The sequence below is a fragment of the Phalacrocorax carbo genome, chromosome 4 (assembly GCF_963921805.1).
Source record: "Phalacrocorax carbo chromosome 4, bPhaCar2.1, whole genome shotgun sequence".
NCBI classification, from domain to species: Eukaryota; Metazoa; Chordata; class Aves; order Suliformes; family Phalacrocoracidae; genus Phalacrocorax; species Phalacrocorax carbo.
The window spans coordinates 52,433,754-52,455,327 of NC_087516.1; the positions used below are offsets into that span (position 1 = coordinate 52,433,754).

At 37.1% G+C, this 21,574-nt stretch overlaps 1 protein-coding gene across 1 annotated transcript in view; it reads left to right on the top strand.

The window, feature by feature from the left end:
• Positions 1-21,574, top strand: part of GRID2 (glutamate ionotropic receptor delta type subunit 2) — a 743,546-nt gene that overhangs the window by 130,993 nt on the left and 590,979 nt on the right. The window contains exon 2 of the mRNA XM_064449954.1: positions 21,115-21,270. Within this exon, the coding sequence (XP_064306024.1) occupies positions 21,115-21,270 (156 nt within the window). The remainder of the gene's footprint in view (positions 1-21,114; positions 21,271-21,574) is intronic.

Below are 21,574 nucleotides of genomic sequence, written 5' to 3' on the forward strand. Positions count from 1 at the left end.
TGATTCAATGCCCAGTGAAGCTAATGGATGTCTTTACACAGGCATAAGTTGATTTTTAGATTCCAGATGCTCTTCATTGCATATTGTAATTAGCACCATTGTTCTCAGAAAAGAGAAATGACATCTCTGAAATTGGAAACAGCAAATCTGCAAAATGATAGAAATTTTTGCTGTTGCATTGGGACTGATTTATTTCAGTCTTGATGTAGTAGTTCTGTTTAAATTAAATAACACCAGACTAAGTCCAATGATGTAAAATGCTTTTTTGAAGTCCTTCTGGAATAAGTAAAAACATATACTCCACATTACTAAATCTTTATATAAAAATCCTTACAACTTATTTCATTATTAATACCTAATATTGGAATCATTGAGCTAACCTGTAACATCATATTAGCAATGCTGCAGGATGTCATAACAGTAATTATTACAGCTAAAATCTTCTCCTGATAAAATGGCAAGTATGCAGTCACTAGAAGTTCATATATGGGGCAAGTCTGGCCTAGTGCACTTCTGAAAAAGAAAACTGATAACTATGCTAACGCTTTTCTGATTTTAGCTATTGGATGATAACCACAAACAAATGCTCCAGAGAGAAATCCAGGCTAAGCTTTCCCGACTTCCTGAATTCTCGCTTTGATAGCTCATTTGCATTCCCATAGAATATGGTCATTTACAGCTTTTCTTTGAGTTGCTAGACAAATCTGAGGTCAAGAAAAACTCTACCTTAGCACTCCAGTGATGATGCACGATACTTAGCCCAGACCACTGTAGTATCAAAAGATTGCACAGTTCTTCATGTACTTATCTTCATACAATTTCTGTGGGATTAGAAAGCTACTATTTTCAGAAGCCTTTGGAAAAATGTTATTTTCCTTTCAAAAAATAGGGCCAAAATATAAATTATGACCTGTTATGCTCTTATTTCCATTTGCAAGAACCAATTATAATTTAATTATGTTGATTTAAATCTGATGTAGGCTCCTGAATTGAGTTGATTTGTAAAAATAGAGTTTTCTCTTAATGCTTGTGCTCCTTTCCTGAAACCTCCATTTACTTCTCCACCTACTTATTGGTGTTTAGGTGCAAGAAAGTGGATGTAGGAGTGCAACAATTAGGGTTTGTAATGGAAAATAAATAGATATGCAACTCTAAGGTAATACTACAGCTGGAGATGAGGGAAACCAGTCACAATTTCTTTTAAATAGCTTTGTTTCGAAGAATTCGCTATAAATGTGTACCTGAGAATAAAAGTTTGTGATGGAAAATAGAAAATATATAGAAGTGATTAGGATTATTTTGTCACCTTTTCCTATTTCATTTTTAGGCATTGTGTTTACATTCTAAAGGCAGACTAGGAGCTACAGGTATGATTGAAAAAATTGCTACTGAGAGAGACTGGAAAAGCTTAGTGGATGAAGTTAGGAATAGATGGGAGATAGTGTGGTAAATGGAGCAGAGGAAAAAATTGGAGCTAAGGCTGAAAGGGAAAGAGAAGGTGAGAAGAGAGAGTGCAATGAGGATCCAGGCATCAGTAAACAGAACACTGAAAACCAAGACTAAAGAAGAAATTAATGAGACTTTTTAAGAGGACCCTTGCTTTATTGTGTCGTAGTCTGAGGTCAAATAACAAGTTTCTTCCAGGGAAACCATATGAAAATGATATTATTTGGTAATCAGTGCTATTACCCAGTTAGAAAGTTAAAGTTGAAGCATATATCTGTGGAAAAAACTGCCAAGGGGAATTTGTTCTTCTGATTCCAAACTCTGCATATAGTGCATCCCAGAAATTTCAGGATATTTTGCTCAATAATCCCTTAAAAATACAGGGAATTTTTGTCATTTGTTTGTTGGTTCTTTCTTTTTTTTAAAAAATAATTTGCAGTGGGTCATGATCACTGCAGAATGCACTGTCCAGTTTTAAATACCACCCAAAACATTTGTCAAAGAACTCAACCTTGGCAAGCCATTTTGTTTTTCCCTATTTCTTCATAAATTTGTAGTGTTTTAAGTAAAATGGGACTACTCAATAATCTAGCAAATCATTTGTACTTCAGTGGTGTCATCAAAAGCAGCATAAGGTTGGGAAGCAGCAGCAGTAAGGTTTAAAAATCTCTCGATGCATAACCTGCTGATCATGGATAGCCTGTTAAGTTCTGTAACCTTAAGTGAACGTGTCCTTCCCTCCCTCCACCCAGGAGGAGCTACGGTGTTTATTCAAATTCCGGATGTCGCTTTTAGGATATCTTGCAGCTTTTTTTTTTTTTTTTTTTTGTGTGTGTGTATGCCCAAACTTTCCTGAAACAGATAGGTAGACCTCTGTTTTTTTTATCCCACTTTCCCCAACATCATTTATTTCTTGTTTGATTCCCTGTCATTGCAGTAACCTAGGGGTCTTTAGATGCCTGCCTGCCTTCCTGAAGCTTGAGGGTTAAAGAGAGTAATGCAATAGAGTCTGTGTGATTGATAAAGAATAGCTATCTCAGTCTTTCCTATTTTGTCTAGCAGGGTGACTTTCTGCCTTCCATTGCTTTGACAGCCTCTCCCTGTAGGTTGTAATTTCAGTCTTCCTTCAAATATGTGTAGGTCAGAACCCTAGCAACTTATCTGTTTATCATCTTTTGATTTCATGCATAGTGGCTGTGGTATAAGCATCTCTTTAGGCAGTTCCTTCACTTGGCCACAGGGAAGGCAAGAGATGGCATTCCCTACACTGACATACGTGTTGCTTTCCCTAAGGGGAAACCTGAAAGAAACCAGTATGCAGCATGCATACATTTTGTTGTTGTTCTTTAAGCTCAAGGCTAGTTGCCAGTTTAATCTGTTTTGAAGATGGAAAAAAAAAAACAAAACCAAAGCTGCCTTCTGGCTTGTCATTGACTTTTAAGGTCTTGCAAGTCACTGTCCTTGCTCCAGAAGCTCTGAGCGTGAATCTCTGTTAAGCCTTATGCATCTTTGAAGGATCATTCACAAGTTATTCATTTAGCACTAGAAAAAAATATCTGAATAAGGTCCAGACCTACCTGAAGTCTTGGACAGTGTTAGTGTTTTTTCAGGAAATGTGTCTGTTTGTGACACTGCAGGTAAAATATTTTCCTAGATGATAACATTTTTTTTTTCTTGCATTCACCTCATAATTTATAAATCTTTTTACAAGATAAACCAGTTTTCATTAGCATTTACTAAGTTTAATTTTATTTTTTAACACTTTATTTTGGCTTAAAGAATTATTTCTTTACCTGGATGTGAAAAAAATGTAGAAAATATGCAGTTTTTCATTAAAAGTGGTAGAACAGGAATTGTCTCAGATACCTGTAGCACATTCAGACTTTGCCCACATTTGAATCCCAACTTGTGTGTCCCATGCTGAGGTTTCTAACTCAACATTGAGCTCTTTCTGCCCACAAACACAGAGCTGGCTTAGGCTGAGTTATTGACCAAATGACAGGTCAGGCTGCCTAGCTTTAAAAAGAGCATGATTAAATTTTGGGATACTGCTCCCTTCAGAACCTAGTCGTCGTAAAGCAGTAATAATAAATGCACACCTACATGTATACTTGTGTATGTGTGAGTATGGCAGCACACATGCATGCATTGGAGAGGTGTGTCCCCCCAGCCAGAGCCTTCTTTTGAGACTCTTTCATCCTTGTCGTGAGGCAGGAACACATTGAATTTCCTCAAGAGACTAGTTTAGTTTCAAAAGGGGAAAAACACTTCCTGCTTCCTAGAGGGTTATTTTTGGAGTCTCTTTGAAAAAAAAAATTAAATGTGCATGTGTTTCTTTAAAAGAGCGGCTCCGGCAGATGCAGCATGGTTCACAGCATATTCTTGAATCCAACGGGATGAGTGTAAGTTGCCAACAACAGCAACAAAAGATGGTGGTGGGGGGAGGCAGAGGGAGAAACAGAAAATGTGTTGACAGTGGATCTGACCGACATAGCCCAAAACAATAGGATGCATGTTTAGCATGACTGGCTCTATTCATTCTCCTGTCAGCACTTGGCATGCCTGCCTCTCAAAGGCAGCAAAGCTGCAGGAAGTATCTCTTCCTCACACAATATATAGAGAAATTTCCTTGACACTAGATTCTTCAGCTGCAAATGGATGGTCCTGGTGGGTTTTTGATTAGCGAGCAGCTTTAAAAGTTCTGGTAACTTAATAGTAATGATGCTAAAGAATAACATGCATGCATGAGAAAGGCCTGTTACATAAATCAGCCTAGTGGATGTTGACTGGGTAAGCTTTTCTGTTGTGCTGCACAGCACAGAGTTTGAGTCCGCACCCTATAAATGCTGCTTTTCTGGTTCAGATTACCTCAACTACATGGAGTCCTAAGATGCGCATGATCAGCTGCTCTTCAAGAATGTGTTTACCTGCAGCTGATGTGCAGCCCATGCCACATTTTCTTTTAAGTACAACCTCAGGCCACTATTTAATCACCTGCCAAGCCCTTTAATTTGGCAAGAGAGATGCTTGAAAATGACATGTAAAAAGTGAACCTCCAATTACTCTGTATTTTCTGTACTTCAGCACAGTACTTCACTAGCACAATAGCATTCTGTTGCAAAACAATTGCAGCCACTTCAGGTTGCCTGGATAATGCCTGCAACCCCACTGCAAATCCATGGGAAGTAATATAAAGATAGAAACTCTTTTTTAGTAACTTGCTTGCCATTTCTCCGTCTTTCTTTTTTTAATCTTCCAGAGCTGCTCTTTTCACGCTGACTCCTGTTTGTAGGATTTGAAATTAAAAAAGTAAATATATTCCACATATATTCCAATATATAAAAATATATATTCAAATGCATTCAATTCATTTGTAGTGTAACTTACACTAATGGACGTATGAGGAGGGTTCCCGATGAAAGTTTTCAGTCTGTATCTTCTGGTAATTTGTTGCTCCCTGGAGTAAGAGCTAAGGCCTTAGCATTGGTTTCCCATGGTTGATAAAAACCTTTGTTTAATTTCCACACCCCACCAGCAATGAGTCTCCAGTGCTTGGTGAGAATGTGAGTTTCAGTGTTTTTGTTTTAAAGATATGCGCTCAAGCCGTGCGAAGATATCGAGCAGTCCTGTGTGTGTTGATAATCTATTGAAGAATGTGGGCCAAGTGTCAGGCTCTTCCTGAAACCCACAGAGTTTTTCAGGTTTCTCAGGAAACATGTCACAAATAATCTTTCTGAAAATTAGTTCTAGTTTCTCAAAGAAGCACTTGATTATATCCCTACCAAGACTGTTACAGTATATGAAACAGCCTAAGTAGGTGAAAGGCAGGTTGGCCTGTCTGCAGTGATTATCACGATTGCTTTCCTGCTTGCTGCTTGAAAAATCTCTTTTACAGGCTCTTTTTTATTGAAGTGGTAATAAATATTTTTTTTAAAACCGCCCATACTATTTCCAGTGTCTGAGAGTAACCTGTTACTTGTGTGCTTTGCAGTAGAGCTGCCACACACTCGTTGAAACTTGGTTCTGCACCCCTTTACTTTCAGAAAATGATACCAAGATTTTGATATGGTTGATAAAAACTGAATATAGTATTCAATAGTGAAAAGGCTGCAAAATGCAGCCCAGGAGATTATGGAAGATATTTGATAATTCAGGTTTATTTATTAATTAAATGAGAGAAGAATTTCAGATTGCAATTGATTCTTCAACTGTTTTTGGAAATACAGGTTACAAAATAAAGCAGTGCCAATGAAAGGTTTATGAACAGCTACTGGATTCTTAGAAAATCTTTTTCAGATTTGCTGCTTCTTCACTTTTTGGTACTTGTTCTTTGGGGTTATAACCATCTCTGAAAAATGAAGCTTGAGACATGGACTCATATATGATGGACTATATATGCTAACACTGAAGAATTGTAATGGAATAGTTAGTCTTTGTTAACTTGGTCATTCTTATACATTCTAAGGTAGAGCTTATAAATCCCAAATGACCTCTACCTGACCAATTTTGATTATTGAAGGCTCTTGCCTCACTTTGAAAATACGATGTGCCATTTCTCTTTAAGGAAATATATTCTTTTGCTCCTTCACTCTCTTTCAGAGGCTGTGTATGCATGAGTATGCACAGATGATAATTCTATATGGTGTTCTCCTTCTGTGAGATTGTACATGCGGTTTCATTTTTTTAATCAAAGTTTCAATGAATTTCATATTCCACGCTGGCTTACTGAAAACTGTAAATATAACAATGTGACCTTTTAGAGTGATGCTTTTATTTATATACCCTACATAAATAGGAAAGGGAACTTCCCTGCCACCTTACGTAAAGAAATATTGAGGGATTTTCTAAAATAATTAAGAGAAGCAGAATACAGTAAGTAGTTAATCTTCAAGCCCGACTAATAGTTTTCGTCCCAATTTGCTGCACGTATGTATTCAGACACAGAGAAATAAGCAGAAATAGACACATCTGAGGATAAGTAATTATTCCAAAGCCAGCTTGTATGAGGTAGAATAGGCAGCTCTATGTGTTTAACAGGCTAAAATTACCCAGGCATCAAACTTGTATCAGCTACTGGGGCTTAGATCAGAAACACTCATGGTCTGCATGTGTGTATTGTGTTTTTTTCTTCTGAGCTGACCAAAGAGGAAAGCTGAAACATCAGCCATAATATGTTTTAGTTTTCTAAGCATAGCTGATGACAAAGGTGTGCTTTCAAGCCTGGCTCTTTCCTGAGTTTTGAGAAGCAGAGAAGTATAGTATGAAAGTCCTTTTAGATTTCCAGCCTTGAATCTTCTACAGGAGTCAGATGCATTAACTCCCTTACCTATGAAACACAGTGGAATGTTGTAGTGGAATGTTGTAATTTCCTCTGTTACGCAAGGATATTATTGAAGATCTTGCATTAAGTGCTTAAGATCTCTGCTCAGTTTTATTCTGTCCCAGGAGTTTAAACTATGTCCCATGAAAATGTCTCTGCTGCCATCACAGCATCCTGGCACTTTGCAGCGGATATATTTACAGCACTGTTAAAGATGTTCTACTGTCCCGAAAATAACTGAAAGATTATTGATGCAAAGCCCATGAAAGTGAAGGAGGGATGGGAAGAGAAATGTGGGAAGATTCTGTAGGGTAATGACTCATCTGGCAGGGCTCTGCATTTTTGTCCTTTCTTCAGTGCCTGGTATAAATTTTACCTTATGCTTCAGGGAGTCTTCTTTTGGCATTCTATTTCTAAGAACAAAGAGGAAAAATATTTTGTCTTTATGGGGCGGGGGGGGGAAGTGGAAATGCATATGCATGAATGGTATGTAAGATGCTTTGCGAGGCTTATTTTTCTTCCACCTGTAAAATGAACCATCAGGATATGTTTTGCTGGGATGACTAGAAGCTAGAAGGGTAATACTGAAGGAAAATCCTTTACAGTCCAAGAATCATGAAAATACTTTTTACTTGCCCTGTCAATCAAATGGATAATACTTTTTTTTCTGTAGAGTATTAGCTGTTTTTGAGTTTTGATCCCCCCCCCCCGCCGCCGCCACCCACCCAAGGGGAAAGAAATTTAATTTTTGCTCATGGCACTGTGGATAGCAAACTACGATTTGATTTTAGAGCTGTATATCTGAATACAGACTCATATCTGGAAGACAGGGTATGGAAGAAAAGATCTGGATGTGAATACTTGCTGTAGTCCCATTTCTTCAGTAAATGTTCCTCTTCATTAAGGGCCAGTTTAGTATATGAACTCTGTTATTATGCAGCATGTACAAAGCTCTCAAATCCTGGGCAGTACAGTTTTCCTCTTCCTCAGGAATTTTATCTTACAGTAAACTTCACTTTGTTACAAACAGTAAATGATTGCACAGTGCTGATGTAGCATGGGAAATCATGACTTCAGTAAAGAAATAACCTGCTTTTAAGAATGAATGATTTGGAGTCATGCCTGCAGCAGCGATCTAATTCCTAGAAATGCCTTTTCTGTTACTACTAAATATAGGATATTTAGATATCCTCTTTTTGCGTGGAAGCAGGCCAACAAGGCAAATATATTGAAAAAAAAATATTCTAAGAAACCAGTTGTGTTTGGAACAGTCTGTTGGGGAATCCCTGTAGCAGTGCTTAATTTTGCAGGGTTTTTACTAACCTCTGGTAAGGAAATCAAGTACCAGGAGTTATGGGGGCAAGAGTTATTTATATTAGGTAGAATTCTAGCAAAGTCTTGTGGAGTAATTTGACAACAAATTGGATTAATTAATTCAACATTCTCTTAGATAAAATGTGCCACAATATACCCAAGGTATTATGTATTAATTGATAATAATACAGTAATAATTAATTAAAATAATGCAGTAATAATTAAGTGATACAATAATAATGAGATTCAAAACCTGTAGACAAATTTGAAAGCTTTATGCCTAATCATGTGACAGGCCTGCAGGCAAAGTCAGTGTGGGCTAAGTTTACTTATCTTTTCCCAAACCATAAAAGGACTTGATTAAGGCAGAAATAACTGGAAAATGGAGCTAAATGTGCCCACAGAAGTATTTAAGTGCAAAGTAGGGCAGATTTTGGATTCTAGGGTTGAACATAACATGAGCCCTTCTGCATTGTAAAATTATTTCCCAATTTCATTTAATGTTCATATTTCCTATGTACAGTGATTACCGGCGTTGTCTTGTCAAAGTTGCAGTAGTAGTTTATAAGAAATGTCTTTTCTTAATCTATTGAGCTGGGAGAGTTGCTAGTACTAAAAGTGACTACAAGAATAGTATGAAGGTTATGCTTCTTGCATGGGCTTCCCTGTACATTCATCACTTGGGTACTTACCAAGTATGACAGAAAATAAAATGCACATTTTTTACAGATACTGTTCTGCTGACTCAAAGAAAACCAAATATTGATCTGTTCCCAGGATGCTGGTAACAGGAACTATTTTAGGTTATATTAGTGTTTTGCTAATAGCAAATCTATTTTTTATGATAGTGGGGGGTTTGCTTATTCTTTTTTATCACTTTTGTAAATTAGTAAGAAAATTTTCTCAAAATGATCTGCTGGTTACAACTGGCTGCTGTTAAAGTGGTTCTTTCTCTCTTTGACTCCTCACAAACTTGAACTGATCAGTAGGATCATGCACTAATAACAATTTTTATCTCTCCACAAGTATCACTTCTGGATTTTTTTTTTAATTCATTTTCGAGTCTCTACATTGGATGTTTAAATTTGAATATGGTTAATGACACAATATTTTTCTTGGTTTTCCTGTATGATTTTAACATTTATTTTCTTTAGCTACTTTCCAGCTTGCATTTTTTTTCTAATTTCAATAAGGTGTTAAAATTAAAAAAAAAAAAGTCTTTGCCTGAGTTGCTGGCTATGAAATCTGTTCAAGTTAGAATAATTTTCAAGACGTTACACACAAGATTTTTGTCACCTTCAGTTTCTTATTTCTTCAGTTTCTTATTTTGTTACATTTCAGCTTACTTTGAAAAAAAAAAAAAAAGGCAAACCAAAGCAGCCCCTCCTCCTAAAACTCTCCAAACAAAAAGACCCAAACCTCTTTCCTATTGAATTTTCAGATAAAGTATGCTATAATATTAGCATACCTACTGTTATTTAATATCAGTGTTCCAAGATTATATGTGTTAAGTGATAGAAATAAAGACAGGTACTTTGAATAATCAGGTTTTTTATTAGATTCTTCTAATTTTGACAGGCGGCTAATTACTGAGTGTCTGAGCAAGTCACTGCACATCTGCTTAATATTGCTTAATCTCTAAAATGAGAATATAATTATTCACTTGCATATGGCTTTTTATAAGTGATTCTTGACAGAGGATAACCTAAACAAAATACATGGTTCTAAGTTTCATTTTAAAAAAATCAAAGGTCAGACTAGTTTCTCAAAAATATTTGTGAACTTGGTCTGCTTTGTGTTTATAGCAACTGTGGACCTGGAGGTTGACATTATGCTTTGTTTCTTTCTTCTGTGATTATTTCTTTAAATGGTGGAGCAGTAGGTTTGCAGCCTCAGGGTTGTTAAGTAGCCTGTTGCATAGTACTATCTTAGGAAGCCTTCTACTAATGTGGGAAAGAGGAAGAGAATATTTGGGTTGAAAGTGGTGTCTGACACATCCACAGTTTATAGAAATAGCTCAGCTGCTGCCTCACTTTTACCTTTTAATTTTGTCTTCTAAGAGCACAAAAATAATAGAAGCCAATGGAGGAAACAGCTGTTCTTCATTCCTCACACAGTTTCTTTCTTAAAATCAGAAAATATGGCTTGATTTTAAAAAATCTTTTTAACAGACATATATTGCAGTCTGGAAACTACTTTTTAGCAGAACTTGACTATATTTAATTGACTCGCAGTGAGGCTTTGGGAAATGTAAATTCACAGGCATGTCATATGACAGCATTATAATTTTCAAAGAGCTTTATATTGCTGAAGAACTGTAGGTTTATTAAAAACAAAGCGTGAAGTCAAATTGCAGCAGAGAATTGAAAGAATTTAAAGCAGGCCTTTTTGGTCATATCTGGTGTGTCTCCTGTAGAATGACATTAAGCTTTCCCTATTCTGCACTTCTTCTCTTGCCCTTTCTGAAATAGAAGCATCTTTACCAGAATTTATTGGGTGAAATTTTTGAAATAAAAAGCTTAACTCAGTTTATCTGCAAATTATATTGTGAGAGTCTATTGTTTTTATACACATGTGTAAACTATGAGTTATGAAAGTAATGTGTGTTGCCCTCTAACATAAATAAGAACTACAAAGATGATATGTCACTACCTTCTATCAAAAATGGCAAGGAATTTAAATATTCAACGTCCATGATCATGAAGTCACTTTGAGCCCGTAGCCCTGAATATTTGGAGAGCAAAGTTTAGAGCAGCATGGGTTGTCCTTTTACCAAAATAATAAAATACAAAGCTTACTATTAAGGGGAATAGCACTAGTTCAGCAAAATCTGTACTGAAAAGTAAATAAGAAATGTGTTAGTAGAAACAGGGTCATTTTTTGTGTTGACGTTGGAAACTGATTGCTTCCGGATTTGTTACCCTCTGCGTGACATAAGAGTGAAAGAGTTTTCATATGTTAATTTTCAACTGGAATGTAAATTGCACTCTACAGGATGGTCCTGCATTGGCAAGAAAATGGGCTTAGATGACTATGAGACTAATTTGTTTGGTTTCTCCCATTACCATTCAAAGAGCGTGTTTGTGTGTAGATTTGCTGAGTGCCTCTTCTTCAGCAGAATAAAAACCCGCTCTAAACCGAAAAGAAAAGCGGTTTAAGAAAAGGATTAATTTCAGAGTCAGCCTTTGCATTTTCAGACAGGCACACAAAACAGGTTTTCACCTCTGCGTTCCTCACTGCTGTTATTTTGTTCTTGACTGTGGCATTCATAACACTACGTGTGGGATCAGGTGGATTTTTAAAAGCAATATATTTAACAGGTATCTGTACTTCTGTATGATACCCTGAGAAGGTGTGGATGCCCCATCATTGGAAGTGTTCAAGGTCAGGTTGGACAGGGCTCTGAGCAACCTGATCTAGTGAAAGATTTCCCTGCCCATGGCAGAGGGTTTGAACTAGATGGTCCTTAAAGGTCCCTTCCAAACCAAACCATCCTGTGAGTCTATGATACACTGGCTCAGCACCTCTCTGTCTTAGGTTTTACAATTAATAGAAAGCTGGGCTTATAACCGTGGTGCTCAACAAATAACCTCTTCTTCCTGTGATACCTTCCCAATGGCAATCTTTAGTGTCAACACCTATATTTGAGTGTTTGTAAGTCAGGCTGCATGAAATGATTACACTATTTGGAGCAAAAGGCTTGTACAAATTTGGAAGTGAAGCAGGCAAGAAAAAGCAGAAAAATGCCCTCCAGAGAAATCTCACATTGTAATCTTTGTAATTTTATGTCTGTGTGTGCATCTAAGCATGTGTTTGTGTATTAACATCTCTAACATATTGGTAATCTCATTCTCCACAAAGTTCAGCTGCTAGTGGAGTAAGGTGCTGCAGCTGGTCCATGTCATAAAGAAATAGTTTGGCAGCAGTCCTCCCTCCATCTCTACCTAGCAGTCTGCATCATTTGATTAATGAAAGCGTTAGTTTGTCTTTCAAAAATTACAAAGCAGAATCGCATGTAGAGGCAAAGAAATAAGTATGAGAGCGGAAGACAGTAAGCAATGACAAATGCTTAATGACAATTTAGGCTAATATTGGATGCAGTCATCCTTGTTGACATTGCTTTGTGAGGTGTTCTTGTGTTCACAAGTAGGGGCTAATAAAAATGATGAAATAGTATATATTATTCAGTGTTCGCTCTGGTTCTAAAGCAACATATAAGCAAGCTCTGAATGTACATTATAAGGTTTCTTTTTAATATTTTTTCAAGAATGCAGATACTATTCAGCAAATTTATGATCATTACACTAACATTCTGTATAGCATATTAATAATGTGGCAATAATATCTACCAAACCAGATGCTTTTCACAGCTAGACCTCAACTTGATAGTTATGGATATGATAGAAAACATGAAAAGCTTCTCATTATTATCAGCTCATTTGTTGCATAATGAATGTGAAGATATTATCACTGTAGTTAATCACCACATCAAGTTTAGAGTGGAACAGTGCACAGAAGATATCTTAATTCTTATCCTGTGAAAGGTACATTGTGTATAAAATGTATTGTAAAATGTTTTGTTTATACGATGATAATATTGTGCCCTGCTGCACCTACAGAAGTAGATTGCAGTCTCCAATGCCACAACAGGCACTTGTGCAGTTGTTTGCAGAAACAAATTCTTTGTGGCTCTGCAATTTGTGCAATCAGTTGGCTATAAAAAATGCAAGATATTTGTCAATTGTTATTCCTTTGATATAGTAGTTTTTACACTCACTTTCTACTGAAGGATCACTTAACTTAATGAGAATGTAGCACAGCTGAGAATGGTTTTTATTATTTACAAGGAAATTTTCTAGAAAACCTTTTTTAAGCTGCTTTTGTTTATATGTTGCATAGAAGAAACTCACACCTGAATAGATGCATTTTTCAGTAGGACCCCAATGTTTTGCCTTACTTTCCCTCTGTCCTCCTCTTCCTTGTACTCTCTAGCCAACAACAGCCCTTCCCAAGAAGGGACTGGCAAATGACAACTGGTTTTTTAAAGAGATTAACGAGACTCAGCAGATGATTTTGATATATTGTACCATTTATTGTGTTAAAAATAAGTGTAAAATGGGGGTTTAGAACTTGAGAACAATTACTAATGTCTGTCAGGATAAGCTTAAAATAAATCAATGGTGATTGGAAAGTGTTCGTGCTTGTGCATATGTGCCTGACATAATGTAAATAAGGAGTGTAAGATCTGAGTCTGTTCTTTCCAAATGTGAACATAATTCCCGATGACACTGATGTGTATCCACAGTGCTGCAAGAGAATTAAGCAGAAAAAGAAAAATCCAATGTGCGTACTACTACTGCAAACTGTGAGAGCAGTAGTTCTCAACATTTCCTAAGAGCTCCACAGATCTCCAGCACCTGTTGTGGCCAAATGAATTGACCCCAGACTACCTCAACATATTAAAATTACGTATTTTAGAGGCAATGCAAAGGCAATTGATTCCATACCTTCAGGCTTGTGTTTCAGCTTTCCTAGAAATGCTATATTGCTTTACAATTAATAGGTTTGACATACAATACCTGAAACATTGGCTTTCGCAGTATGTAAATGTTCAGAAAAGCTCATAACAAGCGGAGTCTTTATTTTCTTTGTCAACCTGTCAAACCACCTTAATACTTTCAAAACTGGGTAGTATACTTTAGAGAGAGAGAGAAAAAAAAAGAAAATTAAAAAAAAGAAAAGGTGTAATACAGTGGAATACCCTGTTGTAGTCAAAACATTTAAAACATATAACAAACTTCAGAAACAAGCTTTATTGCTTGTTTTACTGTGAGATTGGGACATTAAAAGACAACCATGCTTCAGCAGAAGAAAGGAGAGACTGTGTGTTTGAATGATAACCACACTTTTCTTACTTTCACTGTATTTGCAATGGATGTTACACCTAGCAGTTTGCCAGATTGAAAAACCTGTAAAATTCCTCATTCACCTCATTGTTTCAAATATTTAAAGTTAGAAAACAAAAAGCACCAAAAAGAAAGAATCACTGCATCGTTTACATGATGTTCCAGCTGTAGGTGCACTGAGAACGGGGGGTTAATCGCTTAAAAAAGGAACAGAAATGGACTGTGTTTTTTATGGTGTAGCTCCCAGAGTGAGCAGAGGTACCTTTTGCAGTGGTTAGAGAAGTAGTGTCATACAAAGTTGGCAGAGCCATATTAAGCTTAGCAAAGAGTCTCATTTTAAGATGTGAGTTGAGAGAGATTATTCATATGCCTAAAGTAAGGCTTTTGCATAAAAAGCATTTGCTGAACTTGTGTGTGAATGGGGAAAAACAGTAGAAAACTTTCATTCGCCAATCCAGCTCTTTAGTCTTTGATTTAATTGTTATGCCCAACTAAAAGGGTGGCTTCTCTAGTTCCTCAAATACCAGTAACATATAGTTCATTTGTATGTGTCCGCCAGGTTCTAGAACAAGATGGCAAGATTTGCAAGGAGGGTGGCTTCCCTTGAAAATTACGTAGGCTTTTGGTTTTGGGCTGATTTTCTTCATGTATTCTGATTAGGTGTGGACTGTGTATTTACTAATTTTGAAATTTTTTTCATGAGATTAAGAATGGATGCAATTGTGGTTGATTAAAGAATGTCTTTTGGAGGTAGCAGCAGCCTGTATGTAGGCATGTGTATTGTCAACCACTGTCAGCAATCTCAGGGAAACTGGCATTGCTTATAGTGTGGCCCGGCAAAATATCAACCCTTCTCTTTCAGAAGTAGACCTTTACAGAAGTCAATTGGGAAAAAAAATGACCGTAGGCCTGATGCTTCTTTGCTTGAGCATTCTTGCATCAGTGGTAATCCAGAAACTTCACTGCAGGTTGTCCGGTCTCGCATGTGCCACTTAAAGTCACATGTGGACCTTCCATACGTATGTGTAGATTTAGTGTTGGCAAATACGTTTTGTCAAGCTGGTTATTTTAATTTTCTTTTACGTGTCTGATGAAAACTAGTGAAAGATACGTGCTGATGTATTGTTCAATTTCTTGAGCTGTGCGTGTAAAAATATGAGATATATAAAGTAGAAAGAGAAATCCTGATTTTACAGTTTGGCGGGCAGGGGGACATTACTTTCTCTGCAGATGGAGCTGGCACAGGTGCTCCCAGGCCTACCATACTGTCTCTTTCACCATCATTGTGAGAGCTGTGAAAGTCTTGAAAATGAACGAACAAGGGACATTTTCAAAAAATTCAGATCGGCCTAGATGTGCTCTGGTGCCGAGATCCCCATGGTGCAGAGCAGGGAGCCTCTGGGGAGCAAACGCATGAGGTTGATGACTTAAGAGGCAAGGGAGTGGCTCTGCCCTGAGCTAGAGTTCCATGTTGGCCCCGTGTGAGGCAGCCGTAGTCCCTGGGGGCTGAGGGGCTCGACAGCCAAGCCCAGTGTCACGCCTGGCAATCGCAGCATGACGTGTGAGGTAGCTGAAGACACATCTGCTGGAAGCAGATGCTGGAAGCTCCCTCCTGATACAGAGGAGATGGAGGATTTCCTCTACCTTTGTGCTGCAATGTCAAAATCAAGCTTACTGTGCCCTTCCTAAAGAGTTTCTGTAACTTACTCAACTTAAAAGAGAAAGGCAAAGTATGCTGATGTTTTCCCTTCATTGACAAAATCAAGATGTGATTGCATGTACTCCATGGCATAATCAGTCAGTAAAGAAGCTTAGCAGCAGCTCTAAATGTCACAAGTGAAATTTAGGGTCCAGCTGTATTAGTCCGTGCTGAATACCATGATAATGGGAGCTGCATGTGCAAGGGAACGTCTGTATGTGATCGTCTAAATTCCTATGTGAGTGCAGCCAGACTCTTAAATGTGTCAAGTCCCTTTTGTTCTTGTTGACAATAATTCCATTATAATATAATTGGCCTTCTAAAGCTAAATATATATATTCATTCAATCAGACACGACAGTGTGAGGTATAGCCAGGCCTTTGCCATTATAGTTAAAAATGAATGGATTCTATAAAAATTTTCCCAACCAGATACTCATGTGGCCTAAAAATAACATGGGGTTTTATTCTACAGCATATCTCAGGATCTCAAATCTCAGTCTCATTGATTTAAGCCCCAAGAAATTAATGTGTCCTAAACTAATTTCTTATGGAGGAGCTAGACCTGTGACGATGCGCTCATGGCCCTGCAGGACATCTCAGGTGAGGTTTGCCGTGAGGACTCAAAACCCCTGGCTTCCAGTTCTGAGTGCTAACAGCATGGCCATCCTTCCTCCAGCAGCTGTGTGAAGTTTCTTATTCAGAATAACAATGTAGTAGCAGCATTTGAGAAAATGCAGTGGAATGGGATTCAGACACTGGAATAGGCTGGCAGTATTAGTAGGACCAAGAATTTTCACAGAATCAACAGCTGCTGACAACATCAGAGAGTTGCCCAAAAAGTTACTGTGCCTTACATTTCCCCTTTTTCTTCCTTTTCACTCCAAACATTCCTGGACTCGTGAATGAATAAATTATTGGGCAAAGTGTATGTTGCTTCTATTGGTGAGGTATGCGTGTGCATCGTTATAAAGTGAAAATCAAATGTGCTGATTTTGAACTGTGACCACAGTTCGTAATGGCATTTGATCTATGTACTCCCCTTCCTCTTTTAAATGAGGTATTTATGGGCACTGAGGTCCAGAAATGTCACACTTTCATAGATGATAAAATTATAATACTTGAAAACACTTCAGGCAGTGGACTTTATCCTTTCTTAGTCAATAGAAAGATGGTTTAAATCTCTTCACACTTCATCCTTGCAGTCACGATGCATTTCTCTCCCATTTTTACTTTTTCTGGGCTATTTCCAGTAGACTGCACAAATTACTCTAGAAAGAGCTGATAATATCTAATTTGGATTATATTTTTATATGTATGGGTTGGTAGAAAAAGTGATCTTTGAAAAGCATTTCTAATGCCATCGGTACTTGGTGAACTTATTGAGCGTTTGTATGATTTGGTCTATATTCATTTAAATTGACAGATTTCTGGTTACATCGTCGAGTGCAAATGAGATAAACACAAAGAATTCTTTGCTAAGCTACAGGACATTATTGATGTGCTGAGGGTTTTTAAAAAGCCAGTAGAGAATTACATTTGTGCTGTCCTCATCCAGATTCTGAAATAGAGCTGAAAGTAATGACATGCTAATAAAACAGGGGGGGAAACTGGTGCAAAGTAGCTGCTGTGTCAGCATGTTGGCTTCTGCTGCAATCATGGGAATACTCCTTGAGTATAGTTAGAAATGACATGTTTAGTGTGAGGCCTGTTTCAGCTGGAAGGGGTGGAAGAGAAATGAACAGCATCTACTTTTGTATAATTTTGAAGACTACTTCCTTCTGTAAATAGTTTTGATGCATTATTTCCTACAGAACGTATGTCTTACAGTATCTGTAGGGATATTTGTTTTTTCTCCTCAGTTGTTCATTACTTTCTGTAACAATTTTTCCTACAGCCAAAAGGGTACATTTTGGACACATACTCCAAACAAGTTTGTGGTCATTCCATTTCTCTTATTTTGCAGCTGTACACGGGGAAATGAGAGAGTACGTAACTCTCACAATAGAAGTAATTTTAAAATGTGATACCCTTTATTTGTTCATTTGGGTTGTTTGCTTGTTTGTTTGGTTTGGTTAAAGGACTATGTTTGAAAGAATAAACATCAAAACTTCAGGCCTCAGCAAGGAAAGAAAAACATACCTAATACAGAAGTAGTTAAGGCTGCATTTTGAGCTAGCTGTAAAAATTTCAGTAGACCTGTTTCACATCAGAAGATCCACTCCTATCAGAGGATGATTCCTGAAACCACAGGAAAAGGAAAATTCTCCAGCAATATTAGCACAATCCAAAAAAAAATGCCTTTTACCTTTTCATTGAAAAGGCTTTTCTCTTAGAAAACTAATAAAAATAATGATAAACCCCTCACCTGTGTAGTGTAAAGAGATATATAGACACATGGAATATAATTGAAATAAAACATAGGGACCTAAAATATATATATGAGAGTAGGAATAATTTCAAAATTATTCAGGGGTTTTGTGGTTTGGTGTGGTTTGTTTTTGGGGTTTGGTTCTTTTTTTTTTTTTTTTTTTTCTTTTAGTTTTCCAATTTAATTTGAAAACTTAAACTTTGAGAAGCAATTATGAAATAAAATTTCTCTTATCGCTGTTTGAGGGGTAATGCATGTACTGCTGTGCACTGCCGTCTTCTGAAAGGAACAGTGTCATCTTTGTTATATCTTAAAAGGCTTTTTGTGTAGCTAAGTTAGATACTCTAATGAATAAGGCCTTAGTTTCTGAAGGAGGACGATCTAATTCCTGCTAGGAGGATCGGGGGGGAACTATGGTTACAACTCTTTTTGTAATTCACCTATATATTTATGTGTTTTACCTATGGAGATACTCCTACACTAGATTATGAGTAATGTCTTGTTTCTGAGGTAGCCTGTTTAAAATGTCAGATGTAGTATTGGTTAGAGGAGAAATTTTGAAATCTGTCTCTGATACATGGAGTTGTCAATGAAATAAGTGGTGGTCAGAGCAAAACTGGAGCAATTAAGAAAGAGCATTGTTTGTGAGAGCTGCATGGAGTTTCATCTAATCTGGTTCCTTATACGTCCAGATGCTGTCAGAGGTAGGATTTGTGTAATGCTGAGAAATAGGAGAAAAAGCATAGGAGTTTATTAGGGATATCTCTGTGTGAAAGAAACAAGAAAGCTTCTCAAGAAGGTTCATCTCTTGAGAAACTTGATTCTGGACTGGCAAATGCTGCCCAGCATAAGGGCTATGGGGCTGAAGGAGATTTTTGTGATGGCACATGCAAAAGAAACACTAGATCATTTAGAGTTTTTTCTATCCTCTAGTTGATTGATGATCTCTATTATTTTAGGGACAAAGCCAGGCTTAAGATGACATTTCCCAGCTGTAGAACAAGAGGCTGTACTCTGCAGTGTTGGCTGGAAGGTCTTGTTTTGCCATGCTGTTGTGCAACACAATCAATAGCTGCCCTCTCTGTGTGCACGAAACCTGTGCATGTTCACTTCCTTCCAGTGTGGCATTTGTTACATAATTACTCTACAGGGATAGAATTTGACCAATTACTATCATTATTTTCCAACTTTTTAAAATTTCTTAATTTTAACCTTGTTACTTAGTAGCCAGGTAAAATTGTTTCTTCTAATGTTTATTAACAATGTTTGCTGGGCTATGTTGTCATCACCAGTATAGGTGTATCCTTAAAATGAAGCATGTGTGGTTTTGGTTTGAGCTGTTCCATGAGGTTAGAAACAAACATGTCTTAAGGTATGTCATTGGACAAAGTCTTTTGTACCCTTAAATGCTACCTGGATACACAAATACTCATCTTTGTGGAGAAGACACCGTTTGCAGCATCTTGCATACCAAGCATATTCTGAGCCGAGTGCAGCTTTACCTTATGGAGCTAAATAAAACAAGGGAAATGGAAATGGGGACAAGGAAGAAGAAGAATGTTTTCAGCTGAGATTTGCACAGAGATGACAGGTGAATGAGGTGGAGAGCTAAAGAACAGCTGTTCCAGATGGCAGCAGCTTCAGGAGGGAAAATGCTGGAGTCAAAGTGGTCAGACTGTAGGAAGAGATGACGCTCATGTAGGATGAGTGGTGCTGGCAGGGAGATGAGTGTTGGAGGTCAGTGGGAAAAACACGATAAATATTGTGTATGAAGTTTATTTCTCTTAAAGTAGCCATTTCCTGTAAATGAATCTTTTTCAGTTCTTTTCAGCACTGATTGCAGGTATTTACCTGAAATCATCAGTGATCAGCATTTACTTTTCTCTTTGGCTGCCTCGCTGCATACACTGCCTTAGTTGAGTTTTGTGTTGACAACAGACACCCAAGAATAAATAAACCTGAAAACTGAAGAAATTTCATAATGATTAAATATAGTTTTCAAAAGTCTGTTTTTGAAGCATCCCTTCTGTCTCTTTAAAGTACTGCCTGAAAATGAAAGCTTTAAAGGTGCTTGAAAACCTAACAGCCCTGATTTGAGAGTTTTAAACAATATAGATTTCTCCATAGGACTATACCAGTTTAATCTGAGTGGTCTTTGCATAAATAGTTCATACGAGAAGAAAATGTAAAATAATAGGAAATTAGTAATGCTTAAATTGACACTATAGTTTAAAGAAAATAATAATAAAAAAAAGCTAAAAGCTCTGGATTACCCTTGGATTTTTTTTTTTTCAAAGCACCAGAAGATTTGGCCGTGCGAGGATTGGTCACCCTCACTTTGCCAGCTCCTCCTGAGTTTAACGGTTTCCTGTTTACAATGCTGTGCTTGAATGTTTTGGGGGAAAAGGCAGAACAGTCACTTTCTGTCGGATTTATAAAGGCAGAGTTTATTTTAATTAACCACTTAAACTTAATTTACTAACTTCAAGAGCCAAAGAGTTAGCTGGAGTTGTTGTTTCACAAATCCAGCAGGAGTTAGACCTGAAATAGTTTATATCAGCTGCTGACCTGTCTATTGATCATGATTGTCAATTCTAATTCATTTTCCCAGTGCTGATACCACTTTAGGCTTATTTTCACCTCATTTGAACTTTATATTTTTTTAATTGTCACTAGATGTGATGTTAAATGTATTTCCTGGCTGGCCCATTGCAGTCATTCAATGTATTAAATGACACCTTTGGAAAGGTAATTAGTTCTCATTTCTTGGCCATGTTCCTATACAGATAATTTGTTTTGTACTTAACTAGATTTCCCCAATATTTCTAGCTGGAATCAATGCTCCCCTTCAATATGTGACTTAAATTATGTCAAAATGTAAAAATTCTTTATATTGTGAAGTACCTTCTGGGCTGTGTGTTGAGAGAACTGTTCTTCAGGAGTGAGTGAAGGGATAATGTTATAGCATAAAGTGTCTTAAGTGCTTATGATTAATGCTTTGCGATGCTGCAGGTGAAAGATGCAATGTGATTTTTGTTCTCTTTTTTTCCCCCCCTCAGGGGCAATTTTTGATGAATCTGCAAAAAAAGATGAGGAAGTTTTTCGAATGGCAGTTGCTGATCTCAACCAGAATGATGAAATCTTACAAACAGAGAAAATCACATGTTCGGTGACTTTTGTGGATGGCAACAATCCATTTCAGGCGGTTCAAGAAGGTAGGATATCTAAACAGATTTCCTGCTGTTGTTTCTGCAGAGACATGCAAAATACTACCCTGACAGGTTCCTAGGTTTATGAGAAATGTGTAATTTTTGTTATCTTCTTTTTACATCAAATATCAAATATTTCATTTAATTTTGAATTTAGCTGCTATGGTTTGTGTTGGTCTAGTGAATTCAAGCTATAAACTTAGCTTTTATCTACTTTGTAAGTGAAGGCTCTTGAAAAAAGTGAGACACAGTTTGTCTACATCTTCCCTCTTTTGTGGGCTGTTTTGAAGTTACTGTCAAATGGATAGAC